Raw genomic sequence first — 20,698 nt, 5'->3', positions numbered from 1 at the left:
TATTTAAGTTTTTTTTTTTGTATTGTATTGTCATTCCCCCAAATTTTTTAGCACTAGGCAAACGTAGCATTCCATATTCCATGTTGCCTTTAAAATATATAGCAATGCAAGTTGAGCAAGTTAACTTACTTAATAAGATTCTTTTATTATAGTATTCCTTTTTTAAACCGGACATTATTCCTTATAATTTACAATTGTAAAGACATGTTTTCATTTATGAAGAAGACATTATTAATTTTTTTTATAAAGAATTTACAAGAAAATTGACAGTTTTCAAAGGAGAAGCGGCATAGATAATTTGAAGTGAAAGGATTCATACTTTCCTTAAGTGCATTAGTGAAGTAAAAGAAATTTTGTATTATTGTTATATTTTTGTTTATTTAAATCAATTATCCTTTTTTCTTTCTTTTTTATCCATTTAAATCAATCCTTCTTCTCTGGCCAAAAAAAGGGAGAAATGCTTCCAAGTCCCACCAAAAGATTCTAATTATATTAAATTCCTATAAAATGCAGAAATTATAAGTCCTATGGACTCTCACTGTAATTAATTTTTAGTGCTCATTTACCAAAATATGCTGAATTCTGCCTTAAGTTTCTTCCATTTTCATCCTTGATGATATTTCTTCAATTTAAAAAAAAATAAATTAATCTTTTCTTCAACTCATTAATACAGAAATAGACTCACCCAAGAAAAAATCTCACATTTTTTGTTTTTTAGATACTCTATCCATTAAAAAATGTAAGATATTTTTTAAAAAATTGGATGTTAAAAAATATAAAATATTTTTAGTATTTGAAGGTATAATAATTATATTTTTTTTCCAAAAGTTTCCTTAGTGTGTAAATTACTTTATATTTATTTTAAAATAAAATATCTTATTAAATAGGGTACATATGAAAAAATAGTTTTAATTTAAAAATAAATAACTATTTTATTGTGAATAAGATTCAATTAAAAATATCTTATATTTTTTAAACGAGAGGATATGTAAAAAAAATTAATTTTTTTTTTGGTTAAATCGATTTGGTTTGGTTATTAGGGACAAAGGGTCCAAGGAAAAGCAAAGAAGCGATGTTGAAGAACTGGATGGAGAAATCGAATGTTTAAGCAGAGAGAGTGGATTACACAGCAGAATTCATGGTAGACTCAGATTTCATAGAAGCAAAGAGATATTCATATTACTGTGAGGAAGAAACATCAAATATAGTTTTTCATATACTTATATATACAAGGGAAAAGAAAATTAAAAAGCTAAAAAATCGAAAAAGAACAGAGCAGGAAAAAAAAACTAAGGGGGCCTAAACATGGCTGCCACAGAGAGGTCATCAGGAAGGATCATATGGAAGCCAGAATCAACTTATATATACTATGCATTTCTGTAACTAATTCATAGGACATTTCATCAATTTAGTAACCAAATAATGGTTTGTGTGTGGTATGATGGCTTCTGCGCTCGCTGTTGACAACATCGAAGGCAGAGCGGCTGAGACACTGCTTGCATTTGGCAAGGATCTCGTCGTAGAGGGGGTAGAGTGCAAAATACACTAGTCACTCAAAACGGGAGCAAAGTGGATGTCTTTCAATTTTTTTACCCAAAGCTCTTGATCCCAAAAACTTGAAATATAAATGATTAGAAGATAAACAAAGCTAATGACAATGAGAGATATAAAGAGCAATACATATATGAACTTGTTAAGTTTTTTTACTATAACTATAAATTTGATTCAGACACTTGTGAAACCATAATATAATATCAGATTCAATGTCCGAATCACTCTTCTTTACAAAAATTTTACAATTGGACACTTGTGAAGTCATTTATATTTTCTCAGATTCACAAGTCTATTTTTCTCTCCCTCACAGAGGTAATTTCAGCATCCACTTAAGATCTTTGAATCTTAAATGTGCTCAAATAAATAATAGAGAAATTTTGGTTAAAGTGATCTTAAAACAAATTCACTCATTAAGTAAATGAATACATTAAAGTATAATAATATCACAGATAATATAACGTTGATGACTTCTCCTCTTTTCTTTTGCATCTTCATAAATGAGACATATTTTTAGTTTTATCTGTGAAATATCAATTATACTCGTTTAGGTATTTGTTACATGTTGCAGGGTGCAAAGTGAGATCTAATTGAAAATTAAAAGTAGTTTAAGAGATATAATAAAAAAGCAGAGCAAATGTCATGAACATTTTTATGTAGTTCCAGAAGCTTCAAAAGTTAACTTTGAAAACTCATAACATCTCTTCTGAACGAGATAGAGTGCTTTGGAAAGTGGTATATGTCTATTTTTAAATGAAAATTTTTTTATACCAAACGGATTTATATATTAAGATATTTAGAGAAAATATTGATTAAAAGTCAAAATCAAATATATCTAAAACTCTTAACTCAAAGTATAAATTTTAAATGTTAATAATAGAACTCTTCTTTGAATAAATATAACTTTTAAAAAACTTTATGGAGTTAGTTTTTAAATAATATTTAAGAGAAGGCACTTTCAAATCTTATTAGATATAATTGATTAAAAACAAAACTAAGAAGATTATATCTGACTTTTTTATTTTAAAACCAAAATATACTATATTATAATTTAAACTGAATGCATACAAAATAATAAATTTAATATAAAGATTGGAAAGTTCAAAGATTTATATCTATCAAGACTAAGATAATGATGGATGATCTGTTAAATAGAAAAATGCCTAATTTATTAATATAAGGTGCCTGGTGCTTTTTAAAGAAAAGTATAGAGAGAAAACTGTATTTTAATCCTTCTAGTTTTTTAATATTTCTTTACATATTTTAATACAATTTAAATTTATATATTGAAGAGATGAATATAATTTTTTAGAAAATTTTCATTATAGATTACTAATTTTGCACGAGAAAGATCTCTAGTTTGAATTTCAAATAATTAAGGGAGAATAATTTATTCTCAAAAGAATGAATTAATGACAATTAAATCATCAATAAAAATTTTTATGAAATAAATTCTATATATTAATTCAAATAGTTATAAATATAAATTTTTGTTATAATTATAAATTTATATTTGATAATTTATATACTTATTTGTAATTGAAATTTTTGAATTTGTAAAAATTTGGATCTATATTTTTAACTTATTTTTTCAAAAAAATTTTCAAAAAATAAAATTATATTAATTCAATATTTTGGAACCTAATTATCATTCTCTCAATAATTAAATTGGGTCACAAATGGAATAAAATATTTTCTCCATTTTAAAAGTTAAGTATTTAAAATGTTGGCACCCTAAGTAAGAAACAAATTTGTTTTATGTTTCTAAATTTTTATTTAATTCATTTTATGATTAATAAAAAAAGAGTCAAATACATTTGATCTGCATGCTGTTTTACTAAATTATAGATACATTTTATTTGTTTTCAAAATCTTCACTTTAGTAAGAAAAAAAAAACTATTTTCACAGTAGTCAAACTTTTACTATCATTTGGAATATTATGTTAAAATTATTGTTTAGCCTTATAATTTGTAAACTCTCCTCCTAATTTAATGAACTTTAAATAATTAGTTATGAAAATATTTAAATAAATAAATTCAAAATATTTATTAAAATTATAACATTTAATAAAAATATAAATTAATCTCTTATTATATTAAACATTTATCATATTAATTTTTTCTCACATATATTAATTATATATGTGTGTGTTGGTGTGCGTGCTTGAAATCTTATTTTAGCCAACTCATATATTCAATTTTTTAAGAAAACTAAATAAATAAGTTGGCATAATTGAAAAAATTTAATACATGAACAAAAAATTTAAAAATATATATCCAATTAATTTTTTGATAACTTTTTAGATAACATTTAAATTTAAATATGTGTATTTTGATCTAATAAATATGACTTAACATTTAATTAATGGGTAGGTATATAGATAAAATTTTTAAAGTAGAAGGGACATTTGTGTTTTGTAGCTATTAATTCTAGAAGAGATTTATATAGGTTTTAAAAATAAAAAAAATCTATAATTAAGATAAAATAGAAGAAAAATTAGTGTACTTTACTCATAAAAAATTAAAGAAACAAGTGTGCTGATAGATGTTATATTAAGATTATAAATAAGTGCAGTAAAAACATAAATAATGGTATAATGAAAAAATATTCAACAAATACTGCATTGAATTTTTCAAAGAAAATATAAACATATAATTTTTTTGACCAAAATATATATGGAATATTTTTTCCTAAAAAGATTTATATTTTCTTGTCAACAAAAAGATTTATGCTTTGAGATGAAGAGAGTAGGATGAAAAATTAAAAAACATGTTAACTCACCACTCCTTAATTAAGGTTCAAACACGGAGATTATTAGTATTTTAATTTAATTTAATGCTCAAATTATCACATCAAGGCCATCTCATTCCTCGATCATCTCAGGTCCAGCTCTTCTTTTGCAAATATTATTCATAATTTGTATTTAGAGTTTTTTTTTGTTTTAAAATGAGAATTATTAGTTAGTTTCAAGCATGATAAAATGATCTCTTATCCTTTATTCATGTCGGAAGTCATACCGGGTGTCAATTCTATCATTGTTCATGTGGCTTTGCTTGTGTTGAGAGGGCATCCACGTGAACAGATATATTATAATATAAATCAAATAATTTTTATTGGTAATTGACAATTTGTGCATAAATGTGTCTTGTATTCGGAAGAATGGCAGTGAGAGCTCCAAATGGCAGTGAGGGCTCCTATACGAGAAAAAATAGTAGTCAAAATCCAAAATAATTGAAAGTTCATTTATATACAAGTGAATTGATGAACCAATAATTATGTTTGGATGAACTTTGAGTTGTTTTCAACCCTCACTTGATTTTTTCTATTCTGGGACCTTCCCTACCATTCTCCCCAATACAAAAAAACATGTCACTAAAAAATTAGTTCATAGTTTTGGGCAGTACAAGTGATGGATTGAGAGAAAATGGGGGAAAGTGATAAGAAGAACTAGAAGGTAAAATTATTTTGGGAGAAGGACTTAGATTCTTCAAAGGAAAACTCTCTCTATATATAACACTATAGCTTATGTGAGTTGAGCATTGAGAGTTCATTAAGACTAGAGCATGCTTCCAAATTCAAAAAACGCTTAGAAATATTTACATATCACTCATCAACAAGATTTTTATATTAGCAGTAAGATTTGATAACACAATCTTATGAGTTATGGGTATTTGATAGATGGATTGCTTTCAAATTGATGTCTTGCAATAGTAATCATCTCGTCTAAATCTCTACTCCACATCTCACCAAACTAGGTATTTGAATCCCATAAATTCGGTTTGCAATAATAGGGTACTAGGTTTTGGAGTTTATCAGAGTCTATAGTACTAGTATTTTGATGCTTCAAGGTGAGACACCTGTAAATAGATACAAGAACTTGTTTTGAATCTATCAATTCCAACTTCACTCATTGGCAAGGTATTAAAAACTAAATTAACCATTGAACCAGTTGAGATTAGGGGTTAGGAGTTCAACTAGGGGTCAAACTGAAATCAAACTAGTCATAATAAAACACTATATATTTTCATTATATAATAAATAATAAATATTTTGTTAAAAAATAATGCAAATGTATAAAATTTATGATATATAAATTTTTTTTCCTACTTATTTCTAGCTTGAAATCCTTTTGTACTTTCCAATGTATAGCAGACATCAATCACCTCAACTTTTGAATTTTCAGTACGCATTGGTCACGTGTTGGTCTTCATCTGCTTCTCTCTTCTTCTCTCTTCATCTTTGCTTAAGTGATGGAAGAAGCTATGCTAAAGAAAAGAAAGAGAATGTGCACATTGTCTCAGAACCATAACAGTCATCGAGCACCTGAGCAATGTTAATAAGGTAGGAGACTTGATGGCAAGGTGGACTTTGGCAAGCTCAATGTTGAAGGAAGGAGACGAGAGAAAATCAAGAATGGTAAGAATGAGTCTAAGAGTGAGGTTTCGTTTTTTCTTTTTTTAAGAAAAGTAGGTGCCTGGAATTGAAAATGGTAGCTCAAGAAAGAGAAAGAGATTTAAGGCTTCTCTAATTTTTTTTATATCCTAATGTAACATCTTGAATTTTAATCCCCGAATTAACTAAGCTTAATTATGACAATTGAGATCTTACGTGGTCTGTGGCCAAGGAGGTTTAATGATTAATTTTGATTGTATTTTCAACTCCAATTTTAGGTTTGAAGTAAAGGCGGGCTACTCGGGCATCGAAAGGAAGTGAAAAATGTGAAGGAATGTTTTTGTGCCACATGCCGCAACATGCAATGCATTTGTTGTGGCACATAAATAACCACTAAAGTAGGAAGGGCCTTTCTGTGCCATGTTGTGCGGCACATGACTTTACTACAGATTATTAGTCATGAACTGAAGTAGAAAAATAGAGAGAAAGGAAGAGGAACAAGGAACCAACAAGGAGCTATGTTGGGGTTTGTATTGGGAGAGTATTTAGGATGTTTTGAAAGCTAGAAACACTAAAGGTAAGTATTATACACATTAATTTCCCATTCTCTTCCACATTTATGAAGTTTTTGGCTAGAGCTTCATAATGGGGGATGATTTTGGGTCTGTATATTTTATGACTCCAAATCCATTGACTCAAATAGAGTTAATGAGATTAGATTTAAGTAGAGAACCCTAGAAATATTGAGTTTTTATACCTTTAATTGTTGGACCTCATTAATATCCGAATTTAGTATTGATAAGGGTTGTTGGAAGAGTTGTGATGCCATTAATGGGAGTTTAATAGTTCATTAATGTTACTAGAGATTAAAGAGAGTCAATAAACTTAATGGATAAGCCCAAGGGTGGAAATTATGAATGTTGGGTATTGTAGAAGTGGAAAATAAGAATGGAAATTATGTGCTTGATATTGATAATAAAGTGTAGAATTAGATACATGTAGATTGAGCTCTTTTATACCATTGTGGCTTAGAAAATCGAGCTTGAAAGCTATAATATTGAGGGGTAAACCTTTGACCTCTCAAAAGTTTGAGGTAACCCTATGTTAGATAGTTGTACGTTAATTGCAACACAATGTGAAATGTGTGTGTAAGATGTGAATTGTGGCTTATGAATGTGTGTAACATACTATGGAACTTTGTATTTCCATAATTGCTTTAAATTGAATTGTAAAGCTGCAAAAGTGATTTTTGAACGAATTGCAATTTGAAATACGTGTGAAAATTGGTGTGAAAATTGAATAGTTGATGATGAGTTTGACAAAGAAAAATGTGTTGAGTTTGAAAGTAGTGAATTTATGTGATAAATGTGAAAATAAGTATTGATGCTCACTTGAGTAGCACATGGTTGTGAGCCTAATGTGTGAATTTTGATAATGAATAAATAGGAATGTGAAAAATGAGTGAGCATCATACATGGCATGATTAGTAGACTGGAGTTCACCTAGGGATGGGAGTAGAGAAAATCCATATGGTATTCTGGCTACCCTTTGATGCATGAGGATATAGTCTTGTATCATATTTTATCGAGGGATTGTTGCGGAAATCATATAGACTCCATTCCTACCCATGGCATATTTACAATAGAAAAAGGAGAATATTACAAAAATAAGACATTGTACTTGAACTTGCAATTGATTAATAAACATAGTTAAAGCTTAGTGATCACAAATTTGTTTAGCATTACCAATAGCATCTTGTAATGTAAACAATTGAAAAATTGTATCATACTGAGCTAGTATTTAGTACAACATGACGTCAATCATAACAGTATGGCATTAAACAAAAACACAAAAAAAAGCAATCATAATAGTATTTATTTGCCAAACTAGCCACAAGGCATAAAAAATTCATATAAAAAATCAAAATTGTTAGATAAGGCTAGCACCCAAGAGGAGGAATGAATTTAATTTTAAGAATTTTTCTAGGATTTTTAACTCAGAAGGATGCATATAAGAAAGTAAGATAGGAATCTGGAAATTTTAAGAGACTTTGAGAAGAAAAAGCTTTGACACAATTGATTTACCTTGATTCAACTTAATCACTTAGCTTACATCCAGTTATCAAGATCAACTTTAAGATTTTCAATTATAATCACGAGCTTCAATAGGTACTTGCTAACACAATATAACTCTCAAGACTTCACTACTTTTAATTCAATAACAATATTTGGTATATCAGTAAGTTGTTATAGCTCAGTTAGAAAATTGTTTTTCTAAGGTTTTAATTTAGGTAACATGAATAAAACTCTTAAAGAAAACTCTCTAAAAAGAGTATATGGAATACAATAAAAGCTTATAGACTAATGAGAGATTTTTCATAAATATGTCAAAGAATTGATAACATTGTAATGCTCAGAAATGTGTTTACTAGAATGTTCACAAACTTAAAATGATGTTAATATGCCCACTTGATTGCCTGCTAATGTAAATGAAGTCATATATATAGTTTAAGAAAGTTTTAGATCATTAGAATAGTGATTATAGCGATTAGAGACATTTCAAGTGTGGAATGAACTTATCCATGTGTGAAATGGAGCTTGGTTATTTTTCTTTGGTTCATTGATGATGTTTTAGGTGTGGAACTTCAGTGTTTTTAAGCATTATTTGGATGATAGAAGTTTTAGTCTTCTCTATATGACAAATCACGCGTGAGTGTTAAAGGTGCTCATATGTGGAACAAATGGTAGAAATGCCTAACTTCTTTGTGTGACAATTCACATGTTGAAAAAAAAGTTTTCATACATGGAATGAATGGTAGAAGCACATAGCTTCTTTGTGTGACAATTTATGTGTGGGTAACACTAGTTCTCAAGCATGGAATAGATGACTGAAGCACCTAGCTTCTCTAGATGACAATTCATGCTTGGAACACTCCAAAACAAACCTGATTTGGCTTCCTTGGTTCTAGACTTTTTAAGGTTAAACTTCAATCCAAAATAGGCATGTGCCATTTCAAGAGTGAATTTACTTGATTCAAGCATGGAATATCACTTATGCAAAACACAAGCTGACACTTTAGGGCAAGTCAAGCGTGAGTACAATATCTATTCAAGCATCAATTCAAGTATAGAAACATATCCAAGACAGTAACTACCGCACTTTAGGTGCCAATTCATGTGTGGATCGCTATGATTCAAGCGTGAAATGGCTCGCAGTGTAACGTCTAACTTTTATGGTCTAATCAAGCATGATTCATTCTAATCCAAGCTTGAATTGGATATACTAAATCCTATTACGCACTAAGGATAGCCAAACCATATATGAATCATTTTAGATTAAGTATGAAATAAACAATTGAACATAGGTGTATTATAAAAGGTTTGAAGCTTAAGATCAAAGGGCTTATGAGCTTAAGATTAATTCTCAAATGCAACATTCTTATCAATTAAATGACATATGATTTAGTTCTCATAGTTTTTACATTGAATCTAAAAGAAATAAATAAATAAACCTACTACACTATGTCTTCTCTTGATCTTTGTGCTCTTGATGGTTTTGTCATTTCAATAGTTTTTGAAATTTACACAAATAACAAACATCTTTCTCTTAGTTTTTTGATCATTAAAACAAATGGTTCAACAAGAATCAAACATGCATTCATTTTGGGTGTGGGTGGGTACATAAATAGTAGCAAAGATGAATAGAGATGAACTCAAAGTGAACCTTCCTTGAGTGTTAAGAGCAGCGACGACATGACGAGCAACCAGATGCTGGATAGCAGACACAGCTTCAGTAACCTTGAATGCAACCAGTCATGAGGGAAGTTGAACTTTGAAACCTCTCAAGTCAGAACTCAAGATTGAAGAGGTGAAGAGGGAGCGACGGACGAGCGAATCGAAGGAGTGAAGTAAGTTGCAGCTACTGGTCTAAGGTTTCCTTCTCTCTTCTTTGTGCTCTTATTCTTAAGTTTAAATGCTAAAATGACATTGTTGTGTAATTTTTTAGAAAATAAGCACCCTTAAGTTAGGTTAGGCCGAATGGTTGGGCAGGGCATTTTTTTTCCCTTTGGGTCAGGCCAAAAAAAAAAAAGCTGGGCCATGTTTGTTGAGTAAATGAGCCACATGTTTACTCTAATTTATGAGATTCAAATACCTAGTTTGGCTAGATATGGAGTAGAGATTTAGATGAGATGATTACTATTGAGGGATGTCAATTTGAAAGTGATTCATCTATCAATCATAAATTATAAGATGAGGTGATTACTTTTTTAACTATCTTGCATGATAAAAATTGGCTTTTGAAAAATACTCCTTTCATTCTTATATTTAAAGTATTTTTAACTAAATTCTATATATCAATATAAGTTTGTTATTTAGTTAAAAACTTATAAAAGAATAACATTTTTTTAGTTTTGCCCCTTAATAAATGTTACAATTAATATCATTATAGTGGGTAAAGCACAATGAATATCTCTTTCTCTTTTTAAGATAAAGATAAAATTATCTAATTACTCAAAATTATTATGACACTCCTTATATTTATGAGCTAATTGTCTAATTAGCTCATAAAAATACTTTATGTATAAAGATGAAAGGAGTAAATTTTTCCACTATGAAAATATGTTGAGTATGAGGTTTGGATTTTCCATGGAATTGATTATTTTGACTAAAACCATGGTTTGGCTAAAATATATCCAAACATCCCCATTTGATTTTAATCAATTATCTAGGTTGTAACCACATTCTAGTTGAAGCTAGCAAGAATTGCTTATCAATTCCACTTTTCACAATTACCTGCATTTATTGGTTGTCAGAATATTGACTTGTCAAATATACCCCTCTTACACGTCCCTCTTCTTGTGTGCTATTGTTCCGCTGCTCCTCCATCCGTTTCTTCCTCTTGCCAAATATGTTTATTCTTTTCACAAGTTAAATTATTAGTATTACAATATAACATAATTTAAATTTCCAATTAATTAGTATATAATTATATATTAAATAATTATATAAATATTATATGGATCACTATTATACATATTTTTTTATATAATACATATTTTATTTGTTAAATGGAATTGAACAAATTTAATAATATTATATACAAGTTTATTAATATTTACATTTTAAAAAGAAATATTCTTTATGATAATTTACATACTTAAAATTGATTTTGATTAAAATTATTCAAATATTTTTAATTTCATTAAAATTAATTTCATAAAATAATATTCAAATATCCTCACATTATAACGTAATCAATTATACTAAAAATTAATTATATTAATTAAATTTTTATTATTAATTATATTCAATTGAAATTGAAGCAAGTCCTACAAACATGTAGGTCTTCTTTTGAGTTTATTACACAGCTTAAAATTCTGCTATAATGCAAATCAACAATAAATTGCTTAAAGAGTTCCATCTAGTTATTATTATTTTCATAACCTAATCATTGCTTTTTTTAAAAAAATAAAAATATGCTAAAATTTGCAAATGATAATCATAAAAAGAACATAAGATTGTCTTGAATAATAAGCGAAAACCTATATGCAATAAAAATGAACTTTAAAATTCAAATGTTAAAGTAATTCTAAAGGTCCTTTCTTTGGGAGAATTAGAGGATTTAAAAAGTTTTAACACAATTTAAAAATTATATTACAATTTATTACCTGTTCAATATGAAATTTCAAGTGATTTTTTTTTTGGCCACACACGTTACTTTCATTTGAGACCAAAAAATATATATACAAGGATAACTTTTCACTTAAATTTATATTTAGATGGAATAAATAATGCAAATTTTATTGTTTGACCTTTTATTAAAAAAAAAAACAAAAGATGGAATAAACAATGCAACAAAAACATTACCTCTGGATTCCTTCAAAGTTCTCCAAATCATCCCTACTACTTTTCAAATAAATAATTCTTTTTGTTTCAACCAACCAAACAACCAATGGGTACTTGTCTTAATGGTTAGAGACCTAAACAGCTTAACTTGAAGTCTCCAGTTTGAATTCCAAAATATGTAACTAATGTAGTTGAGTATGCAATGCATGTCTTGCCAATGGTAACTACGAAACCCCCTCAAAGAAGACCTCACCTAAGTGGAGATCCGGATTAATCTGGAGTGGATTGGGCGGGTAACGAACCCAACATACCCAAACGCTTCAGGATACCGAGTGCGAAAGGGGAAAAAAAAAACCTACCTAACATCCAATTCTTGGGTATTGAAACAGCCAGGAAGTTCACTTTTGTTCCCCGGCTGTCATTGTGTGTGTGAGAGAGTGGGGGTGTAGGAAAAATTCATTTTTCCCATCATTCAAATAGTATAAGCAATAAACATACATAAGCCATGTGGATTCTGGAAAGTCGCTATCATAGCACAAGAATGAGACTAATAAACTTATCCTAATACTTACAAACTAACAAAGTATAATCACATGATTCTGAAGACTTTTATCGAGTCAACACCTACACAAGTGTGCAACTCACAATTTGATATATCCAGATTCCTGAGGTGTAAAACCAGGTGCTCAATTAAGTTGTTGTCCGGCTGACAGACTGAAGACACACGAATCGACATTAGTATATCAGGTAGCAGAGCATGACGACAAGTCCTAGACCAATTCAAATTGTATGCACAGATGGAACATGAGTATGCCACTACAAATAGGATGAAATCCTAAAGATAAATTCACAAAATTCATCAGTGGTATTATTCACTGATTGCAGCAACAGAAGTAGTGGATGGAGAAGACTGCTGACGACCAGCTTGGGCAGTTACTCTGGCGAACCAAGCGACCCTCATGATCTGCAAACCAAGAATCAATACCCACCAGCAAACCAGCACCCTAATTGTATGCACCATCCATGCTGGGGTGCTGAGTTCAACCCCAAGCCTCAAACCTCTCATCAGCTGCAACACACGGTAAGACTCATAAATGATCGGAGTTACCAGCCAGACTGGTGACTGCCAATGCCAAGTGAGAACCTCAGTGAGAATTTGTACTGACAAAAGAAGAAGGTAAGGACCCAGTAAGATTGCAAAAGATATCAAAGGAAGTTGAGGTAGGAGAAAACCCTTCTCAGATCCAAATATCATCAATGATGGAACAATAAATCCAGTAACAGTTGCAACAATGTTCCAGAACTGGTAACTAAAGGGAGCCTTGCTTTTGCAATCTTCTGTGGGGTACTTTGGTCTGCACAAGAATCAGCCATGAGGAGAAAAAGGGTTGCACCAAGGTTAAAGATACAATCAAGTCCAATCAACGAAAGCAAGCTAGCGATATTAGAGCCCACAAATATTGAAGATATTGGTAACCACAACGTTGGGACCATGCCTGTTGTGAGAAGAACAGAAGGACCCAGAACCCACATGGGCCACTTGAGAAACTGAAACAAAAATTCATGCTGAAATTTTGTCTCTGCAGGCACATCAGCATCGTTTATTGCTGGCTCATCGCTTTTACTTGAATCAAGGGTTTCAAATATATTGGTGCCAGTCTGCAAGAAATCATTGCTCTGATCATTGGCAGGAGCAAATGTGACAGCAGGTGATGGCTCCCATGGAGTCAACTCTGTGCAGCATATGCAGGATTGTTTCTTGTAAATGTGAGGAAACGTGAGTCCTTGGAATACTTTTCCTGATTTTAATAATGCCAGGTTTCTAGGATGAGCTCTCCCAAAAGTGAAGGTTTGAATTTTAAAAAGAGGTTGAGCTAATGATGTCATTCCTCTATATATGCCTGGAACAACTCTGAAGGTTTTTGTGCTGTTTGTCCTTTGACACCTGAAGTAAGAAGGGTAATCAGAAGATGGCAGCTTCATTGCCGTTCCCATAATCAAGAAACTACATTTTTGCAATTGCAACATATAAAAAATCATCATATGCTACTTTGAGCAGACTACAAAAAAATATAACACCAGTCACTTAAAGAGATAAGAGTTACCTAAGGGAAGGTAAAATATAAGTTTCAGGGCCTCAATTACGTGATAGGATAATCTTTAGCACGCTAATACATTGATTTTTTGAATATTATCTACCACCTTTATTGAGCATCTTATAAACATTCCACGTGCCTAGATAACAACAAACTTCACAGAACATCATGAGATGGTTGTCTGGTGAATGGGGGGATTGGGTGGGTTACCAACCGAGTTTCTAGAATAACTTAAAGTAATATGCTTGGAAACCATTCAATTTTTTTTATAGATAAATATGATTAATTGATCAATCATTTAACAGAAGAGTATCCAACTTATTTTTTATATCTATGTCCATCAAAACCACCCCTTATTAAAATGCTAGCCTTAATTCATACCATAATTATAATAAATAAATTATATTTTGACTGCAGTGAGAGCATATGAATTTGAAATATGACGCAACAGTTAAAAACACTGTCAATCAATCCAGACAGAGATTTTAATAAACTACAGTCCACAACAAATTGTAAGAATATAATGCCATACAAAAAAATTATACTGCATATTCTGATTATGTTATCTTAATGTTTTTCATTTTCATCAAGAGCAAGAGTTAATAAAAGTTGAAGTCTAACATGTCTTGTTCTTATAATTGCCAAACCATGAATATACAAAAACGGAAAACTTAATTATTCAAAAAATGGCCAGACAATCATGTTAATCATTCATAACTTGTACATCTTCCAATGTAGCATAACGTTCCATCTTTAAAAACCCTAAATACATAAAGAAAAAATGATTTTGTCTACTTTAGGGTAAGTTACACTTTCCAACTATGTCGCATGGAAATCAATTTGTCCCCATGCTTAAAGCATCTCATTCAACTGTCCTTGCGTTCAAACTGTTACTACTTAACTATCTCGAGGCATTGGTAGAAATCTCAACAGAAATAATTTTGTGAATGTTAAAATTATGAAAAATTTCATGCTTAACAGCATGTCTCACTTATACCTTGAACAGTTTTATTGTTTGTTACTTGCTACAACTATTAATAGGATTAAGTTGAAGTTTCAAAAACCAGATTTTTTCTGTCATATTATTCCAATGCTACCCTCTCACAACATTGTGAACACAATGAAAGCATGAAATTGTTTATTATTTCAATATTAACATGATTATTTTTGCCTAAATTTGGATGTAAAATATCATATAGTGATCAAGTGTTAATAGACAAAGCCATAGGGGTGTTTAATGACGGACTTTAAACCATGGGGACGAAACACATTTTGAGACATACCCAGGATATACTGTAATTAGTCCTTGACTTTATCAACACTTTCTAGTCCAATATAACACTTTCACCAGAAGGTTAAGAAGCCTTTGAATGAAATGCTTATCTGCTATCTTTCCATTAGAATGATATATCTAATATGATCCAGTCCATTAAATTCATCTCCCTGATAGATTGGGTTGGATGGATGGCTTGGGTATCAGGGGTCATGATTGACATACCTAACTATGAATGAGTATGAACTTAGTCTAATACAGGAATGGCCTTTTTAAAAGGAAACAAATAAGAAGCATCATGGTGTGGGGAACAAATAGATTCTATAGAACCATGAAAATTGGTCTAAAGTCATTGAGTTTCTGATGCAAGAGATATGAACAGAAAAACAATCAGGTAAGTGACAACACTAGTACACATTGCAATTTATGTTAATTTCCTCTTATTGTCTTTTTGCATATTTGTTTTGAAAGGTAGATTAATAAGAATTTGCAACATTAAACTCTTATCAGGTAATTAAATATTTATGCATGCATCCCCTCTGCTGAGGCTGAGGCTCATACTAGTGGTGCTAAGTTTAAAGAGAACATTACCTTCTCTATAGTTAGCACAAAGCCACAGACTAAATCCTTTCCCAGATCTATCAATTTGTGTCTTCCATGCGCTGTGACCCTCTCTCTCATTAGAATAGTAAAAGAAATAGGGTACAGATTCCACAATTAAGTTTAACACTCTATATCCTGGCTGATTAACACTTCTACTATCTTTGTGGCTATTCTCTGATCTTTTTTCACTCATTTCTTTATATTCTCAATATTCAATCTTATGATGATTCATTTTCAATTTAAAACTCGTACGTGCGTATATATGGTTAAAATTTACCCACTCGCCACTAGGGGGAGTCGTCAAAGAATTGTTTTGGGGCTTTTGCAATAAAGCTCATTGCATGATATGTCTGATAAAATAATCAATTTAACAAGGTCAACGAGCTCTGAAATAGTCACACTTGTATTATGAACGAAGTGTTTCATTCTCAAAGGGCAGAACAGAAACTAGACGATGAAAAACAAAACACTAAAATTTTTCTCTCGCTTAAATCATAAGTTATAACACCTATATGATGCTCAAACAACTGATCATTAAGAATAAAAAAGGCACATAGCTCAGCTAATACTATTGCTCTTCGTAAATGAGTATGGAAAAGATCAACTCAAAACAGATACGGCACCCATACATAAATTAAAGCTAAAATTCAAGTAGGTTTTCAAGTTTTCTTTTCCGATCGATTCCCATCAACCAAACAGGAAATGGCTAGAAAGCAAATGTCTAATGAATCAGAGACGACTTACAGGAAAAGCAGAAATGTATTGTGATTTCAGACGATAAGGAATCCAATAGGAAAATGAAAATTGTCAGAAATCAGATAGCTACCTATGGCGGCTAGGGGTCTGGGCGAATTATTCTGCAAGTAATAAAATCAAAAGCGATTGTTCGGCGATTAGAGGCAAATGAGGAAATTTTGCAACCCCCGGTGTCTTCACATCACCTGCAAACAACACGTGGAGTCGTGTGAGTTAAGGGAAACGTGCCGGACAACGAAACCGGCTGGAAACCAAAAAATCATAAAATGAAAGAAAAGGGGAAAGTGCTGGAAATTCCAACTGGAGATTTTTTTTTTTTTGTTGTTGAAAAATTAGCAATTAAGGATTTAAGGTTCACCGGCCAAAATTTATATCAATTTTTATATCAATTAAAAATTAATTATTGTCAAAATTAAAATAAAAAAAAGAAAAATAAGTAAGAATAATAGCTTATTTAAAACTCAAATGATATTTATTAATATTCAAAAATAATTATATGTAATTAAATATAATGAGATTATGACATAGTGTCTAGCATTAAAAATTAACAAGAGTGAATATTACCTTAAAATGTCAAGCCCAATTGAGATCAAAATATAATTTCTTAAAATTTTGGGTATCAAAATATAATTACAAAAAATATATGAAATTTAGGAAGAATTAAAAAAATAGTATGTGAAAAGAAAAAAAAATATTTGAAGGAGCAATATCAATTTTATATGTTAAGAATTTCCCTAGGATTCAATTATAAAAATTATATTCATTCAAGTCAAGAAAATATCCAAAATTTCTAGCCAAGATTAAAATTTAATAAGAGGCCACTTGAGCCATGATGTATGCCGTGGACAATATAATAGGCTGCTAGTGAAAAGGAATTTTTAATTTTACTTTGCAAAATCAAAGGGAAAAATGCTTGTTTGAAATTAGTGAAGTTCACCATTTCGACTTTATGAAAGCTTTTTCACTTATTTAATATAATATGTTTGATAATTACCTTCTTTTAGAAACTATGAGGAGAGTTAGAGATTTTGTCATGAAAGACTGGATCATTATCTTCGATTACATGTTTAGGAAAACAAATGGATATGCTAACATATTTTCTCACTAAGCCTTTCGAGATAATTTAGATATTATTATTTTTAATCATTCGTCTTTAGGCTGCAAATTCATCATGGAATCTGACATGACTTGATTTCTTTTTCTTTTTGTATGGATCTTCCATGACCTTATATTCTCGTAACCATTTCTGTCAGCAGTGCAAAAAGAAGTGGGGGGGGGGGGAGTGCATGAGAGTTGAAGAAGAAGAAGGAATAGTTAGAGAGAGAGAGAAGAAATCAAGCCAAAATTCCACTCTAATTTCTTCTTTCTCATATATTTCCTTCACAAAACTTGTTCCTCTTTTTAAGAGGAACATTTCAATGATTTTAGATTTTTAAAAGGATGAGTTTGAAATAGTAACTTCTTGCAAGAAGATTTTATAGGTTTACAATACTGCCGTCAGGTCATCGACATGCTTGATCTTATCTACATTTCTTTTTGCAAGATCTCTAGTTGTAGAAAAAGTTAGTGGTTGATCAACTTTCTCATTTGATGTTTCCTTCATCTTACAAGATCTCCAGCTAGAGTCAAGTCTTTTCCCATTAACTTTGCTAAGAGAAAATGGTTTTATTGAAGCCTCTACCTCCCTTAAAGCCTTTTACCTGCACTATAATATTTTTTGCTTTAGACAATAATTTTATTTGCAATAATTTTAAAAGTGTGCCTAATGTAAGAATTAGTAACAGTTTTTGTAAATTATTATTGTTCTCCAACTTTAAACAACAAAGTTTTGGCAATATTTTAAAACTGTTTTCTAAAGTAAAATAGGCAACAGTTTTCAAGTGTTATAATAAAATTTTTGAATAGGCAATATAAGAATTGCTAATTTAAAGGATATTCTATAGTAACCTTTCAAAATTGTTCCCTATTATAATAGGCAACAAGAATACAAGTGTTGCTTATAGATATTCTTTTTGGTAATGTTTAAGAACTATTGCTTGTCGTTTTTCTACATATAAAAATTTAATGGTAATTTATTTTTATAATTTTTTATATAATTTTATTTATTTATTCTCTTAATTGTTCAATTCATTATTTAGATAAATAAAAAAATTAATTTCACAAATATATATATATTTATGTGTATATATATGTAGATATATATAATATTTTGCATTATAATATCAAAAGGTCAAGCTAAAAGAGTAATTGGAGTCACACATTCCTTTAAATAGGTTGAGGGTTTGAATCTACGTGGATGAAAGAAATATTATATTTTGACTATTTAGCTATTTCACAACAACTATTAAATGTTACCTATTTTATGTGACAAGCAACATTTCAAAAGTATTGCAACAGGTCTTTCAAAAATTATTGCCTATTTTTATAGTTTTAAGCAAGTTTTACAAATAGTATGACTAAAGATAAGAAAACTGTTGCTTAAACTAATAAGCAGCACTTAAATTAGAAACACTTGAAAACTGTTGCCTATACTTTAGGCAATAATTTTTAAGCTTATTTTGAACTGTTCTTAGATAAAAAAAATGTTGTAGTTTTGCTTTGAAGCCACTGTTTTCTTTACTTTTTCTCTTGAATGATTACTGAACCATGTGTGCTCTAACAGATCCTCTTCACTCTCAAGTGAATAATTATAAGAGTAGTTTGAAGACTCATAATTATTAGACGTAAGCTATTTAATGTCAATACTACATTTAAGAAAGCGTTAAAAACACATATAAAACACATAAAACTTGTATTAAAAATAAGAAAATAACTTATCATTGTGTAGATCATGAATTTAAGGATTTTTAGATCCAACCCGTTTCCTAAAAGGAGCTCCCATAGCCTACATGCTCCTCCAGAATGTTCTGAAATAAAAAATAGGATGAAGCTTGTTGAATCATATGTTTTGATGATTATAAAATCAAGAGAAGAGGTGTGTGTTACTTGTGTAGATATAAAAGATCCATGAATGAGACAAAACCTCAAAGAACTTGAAGAATCAAGAGAAGAAGAATATTTATAAGTTTAAGTTATTTATTTCTCTTAAATTCAATGTGAAAACTATGAGAGCTTAATCACATATTATCAATTTTAAAGTGAATGCATCATCCTAGGCTTATAAGTTTTATTTGTGCATCTCAGGACTTGTCTTGGTCAATTCAAGCTTGAAAATAATGTTATTCACACTTGAATTGGATCATAGAAGTTGAATTTTTCACTACATGATGTTTCACGCTTGAATTAGAATGGATTCACATGTGATTTATCACTATAGGCATACTAGATGTTATTTCATGCTTGAATCAGAAGTGGTCCACATGTGATTTGTTATCTTTATTTGTGTGATGCCTTAATGAAGCCTCTGTGCTCCAATTCATACCTGAAACCTTTTTGTATGCACGCTTGAATTGTCACATTGTGTTTTATTGCATTTTGTACTGTGACATTTCACACCTGAGAGAGAAAGCTTTCACGCCTATTTTGTCACTTGGTTTCTCGAACACATTTAGCCTAAGTAAGCCATAAGCCAAGTCAAGCCTTATTCATATTTGTGTACTTGCGTGATTTGTCACTTATAGGAACTAAGTCTTTTTTATCATACAATCCACTCTTAAATACATATCAGTTCCACATGTGATCTGTCTAACAAAATGGCTTGTCTTTATAATTAGCCATTTCATGTATGAGAGTTAGAGAACTCCACATGTGATTTGTCACCTAGAATGTCTTGGGTTTTGTAACTAACCATTTCACACATGATAGTTAGTATGTTCCACACGTGGTCTATCACCCAGATTGGTTTTGGCATTCTTCCAACCAATTCATGTGTGAGAGTCAGAGGGAACCATGCCTAATTTGTCACATAGAATAATATGCATCTTTTTACCTTACAAATCATGCATGAGTCACCCTAGTGTTTATGCTTGAATTGTCATATATGTTTACTGAAACTCATCTAGCTCCATTTCACATGTGAATCTCTTGGTTGCATGTAAGAAATGTCACTGATGGCTATATTCACTGTTCCAATAATCTAAACACTGCAAAACTATATATATATATATATATATGATACAATTGAAGTCTAGAATAAGGATTCTGATCATTGAGTGAACTATTCTACATTTGAACATTTTGA

The 20,698-nt window shown here is 30.3% G+C and overlaps 1 protein-coding gene across 1 annotated transcript; it reads right to left on the bottom strand.

The window, feature by feature from the left end:
• Positions 1–12,234: 12,234 nt before the first annotated feature.
• LOC129290208 (uncharacterized) lies at positions 12,235–16,760 on the bottom strand. The gene is given in 3 exon segments (XM_054926924.1): positions 12,235–13,149; positions 13,152–13,735; positions 16,507–16,760. Coding segments are annotated over 2 exon segments (1,017 nt in total). The 5' UTR covers positions 13,678–13,735; positions 16,507–16,760; the 3' UTR covers positions 12,235–12,658.
• Positions 16,761–20,698: the final 3,938 nt, after the last annotated feature.

The sequence above is a fragment of the Prosopis cineraria genome, unplaced genomic scaffold (genome assembly GCF_029017545.1).
Source record: "Prosopis cineraria cultivar Desert tree isolate PC_DT_omini unplaced genomic scaffold, ASM2901754v1 PC13, whole genome shotgun sequence".
Classification (NCBI taxonomy): Eukaryota; Viridiplantae; Streptophyta; class Magnoliopsida; order Fabales; family Fabaceae; genus Prosopis; species Prosopis cineraria.
The sequence above is the reverse complement of the archived record's forward strand: the minus strand, read 5'-3'. Positions and strand labels throughout refer to the sequence as shown.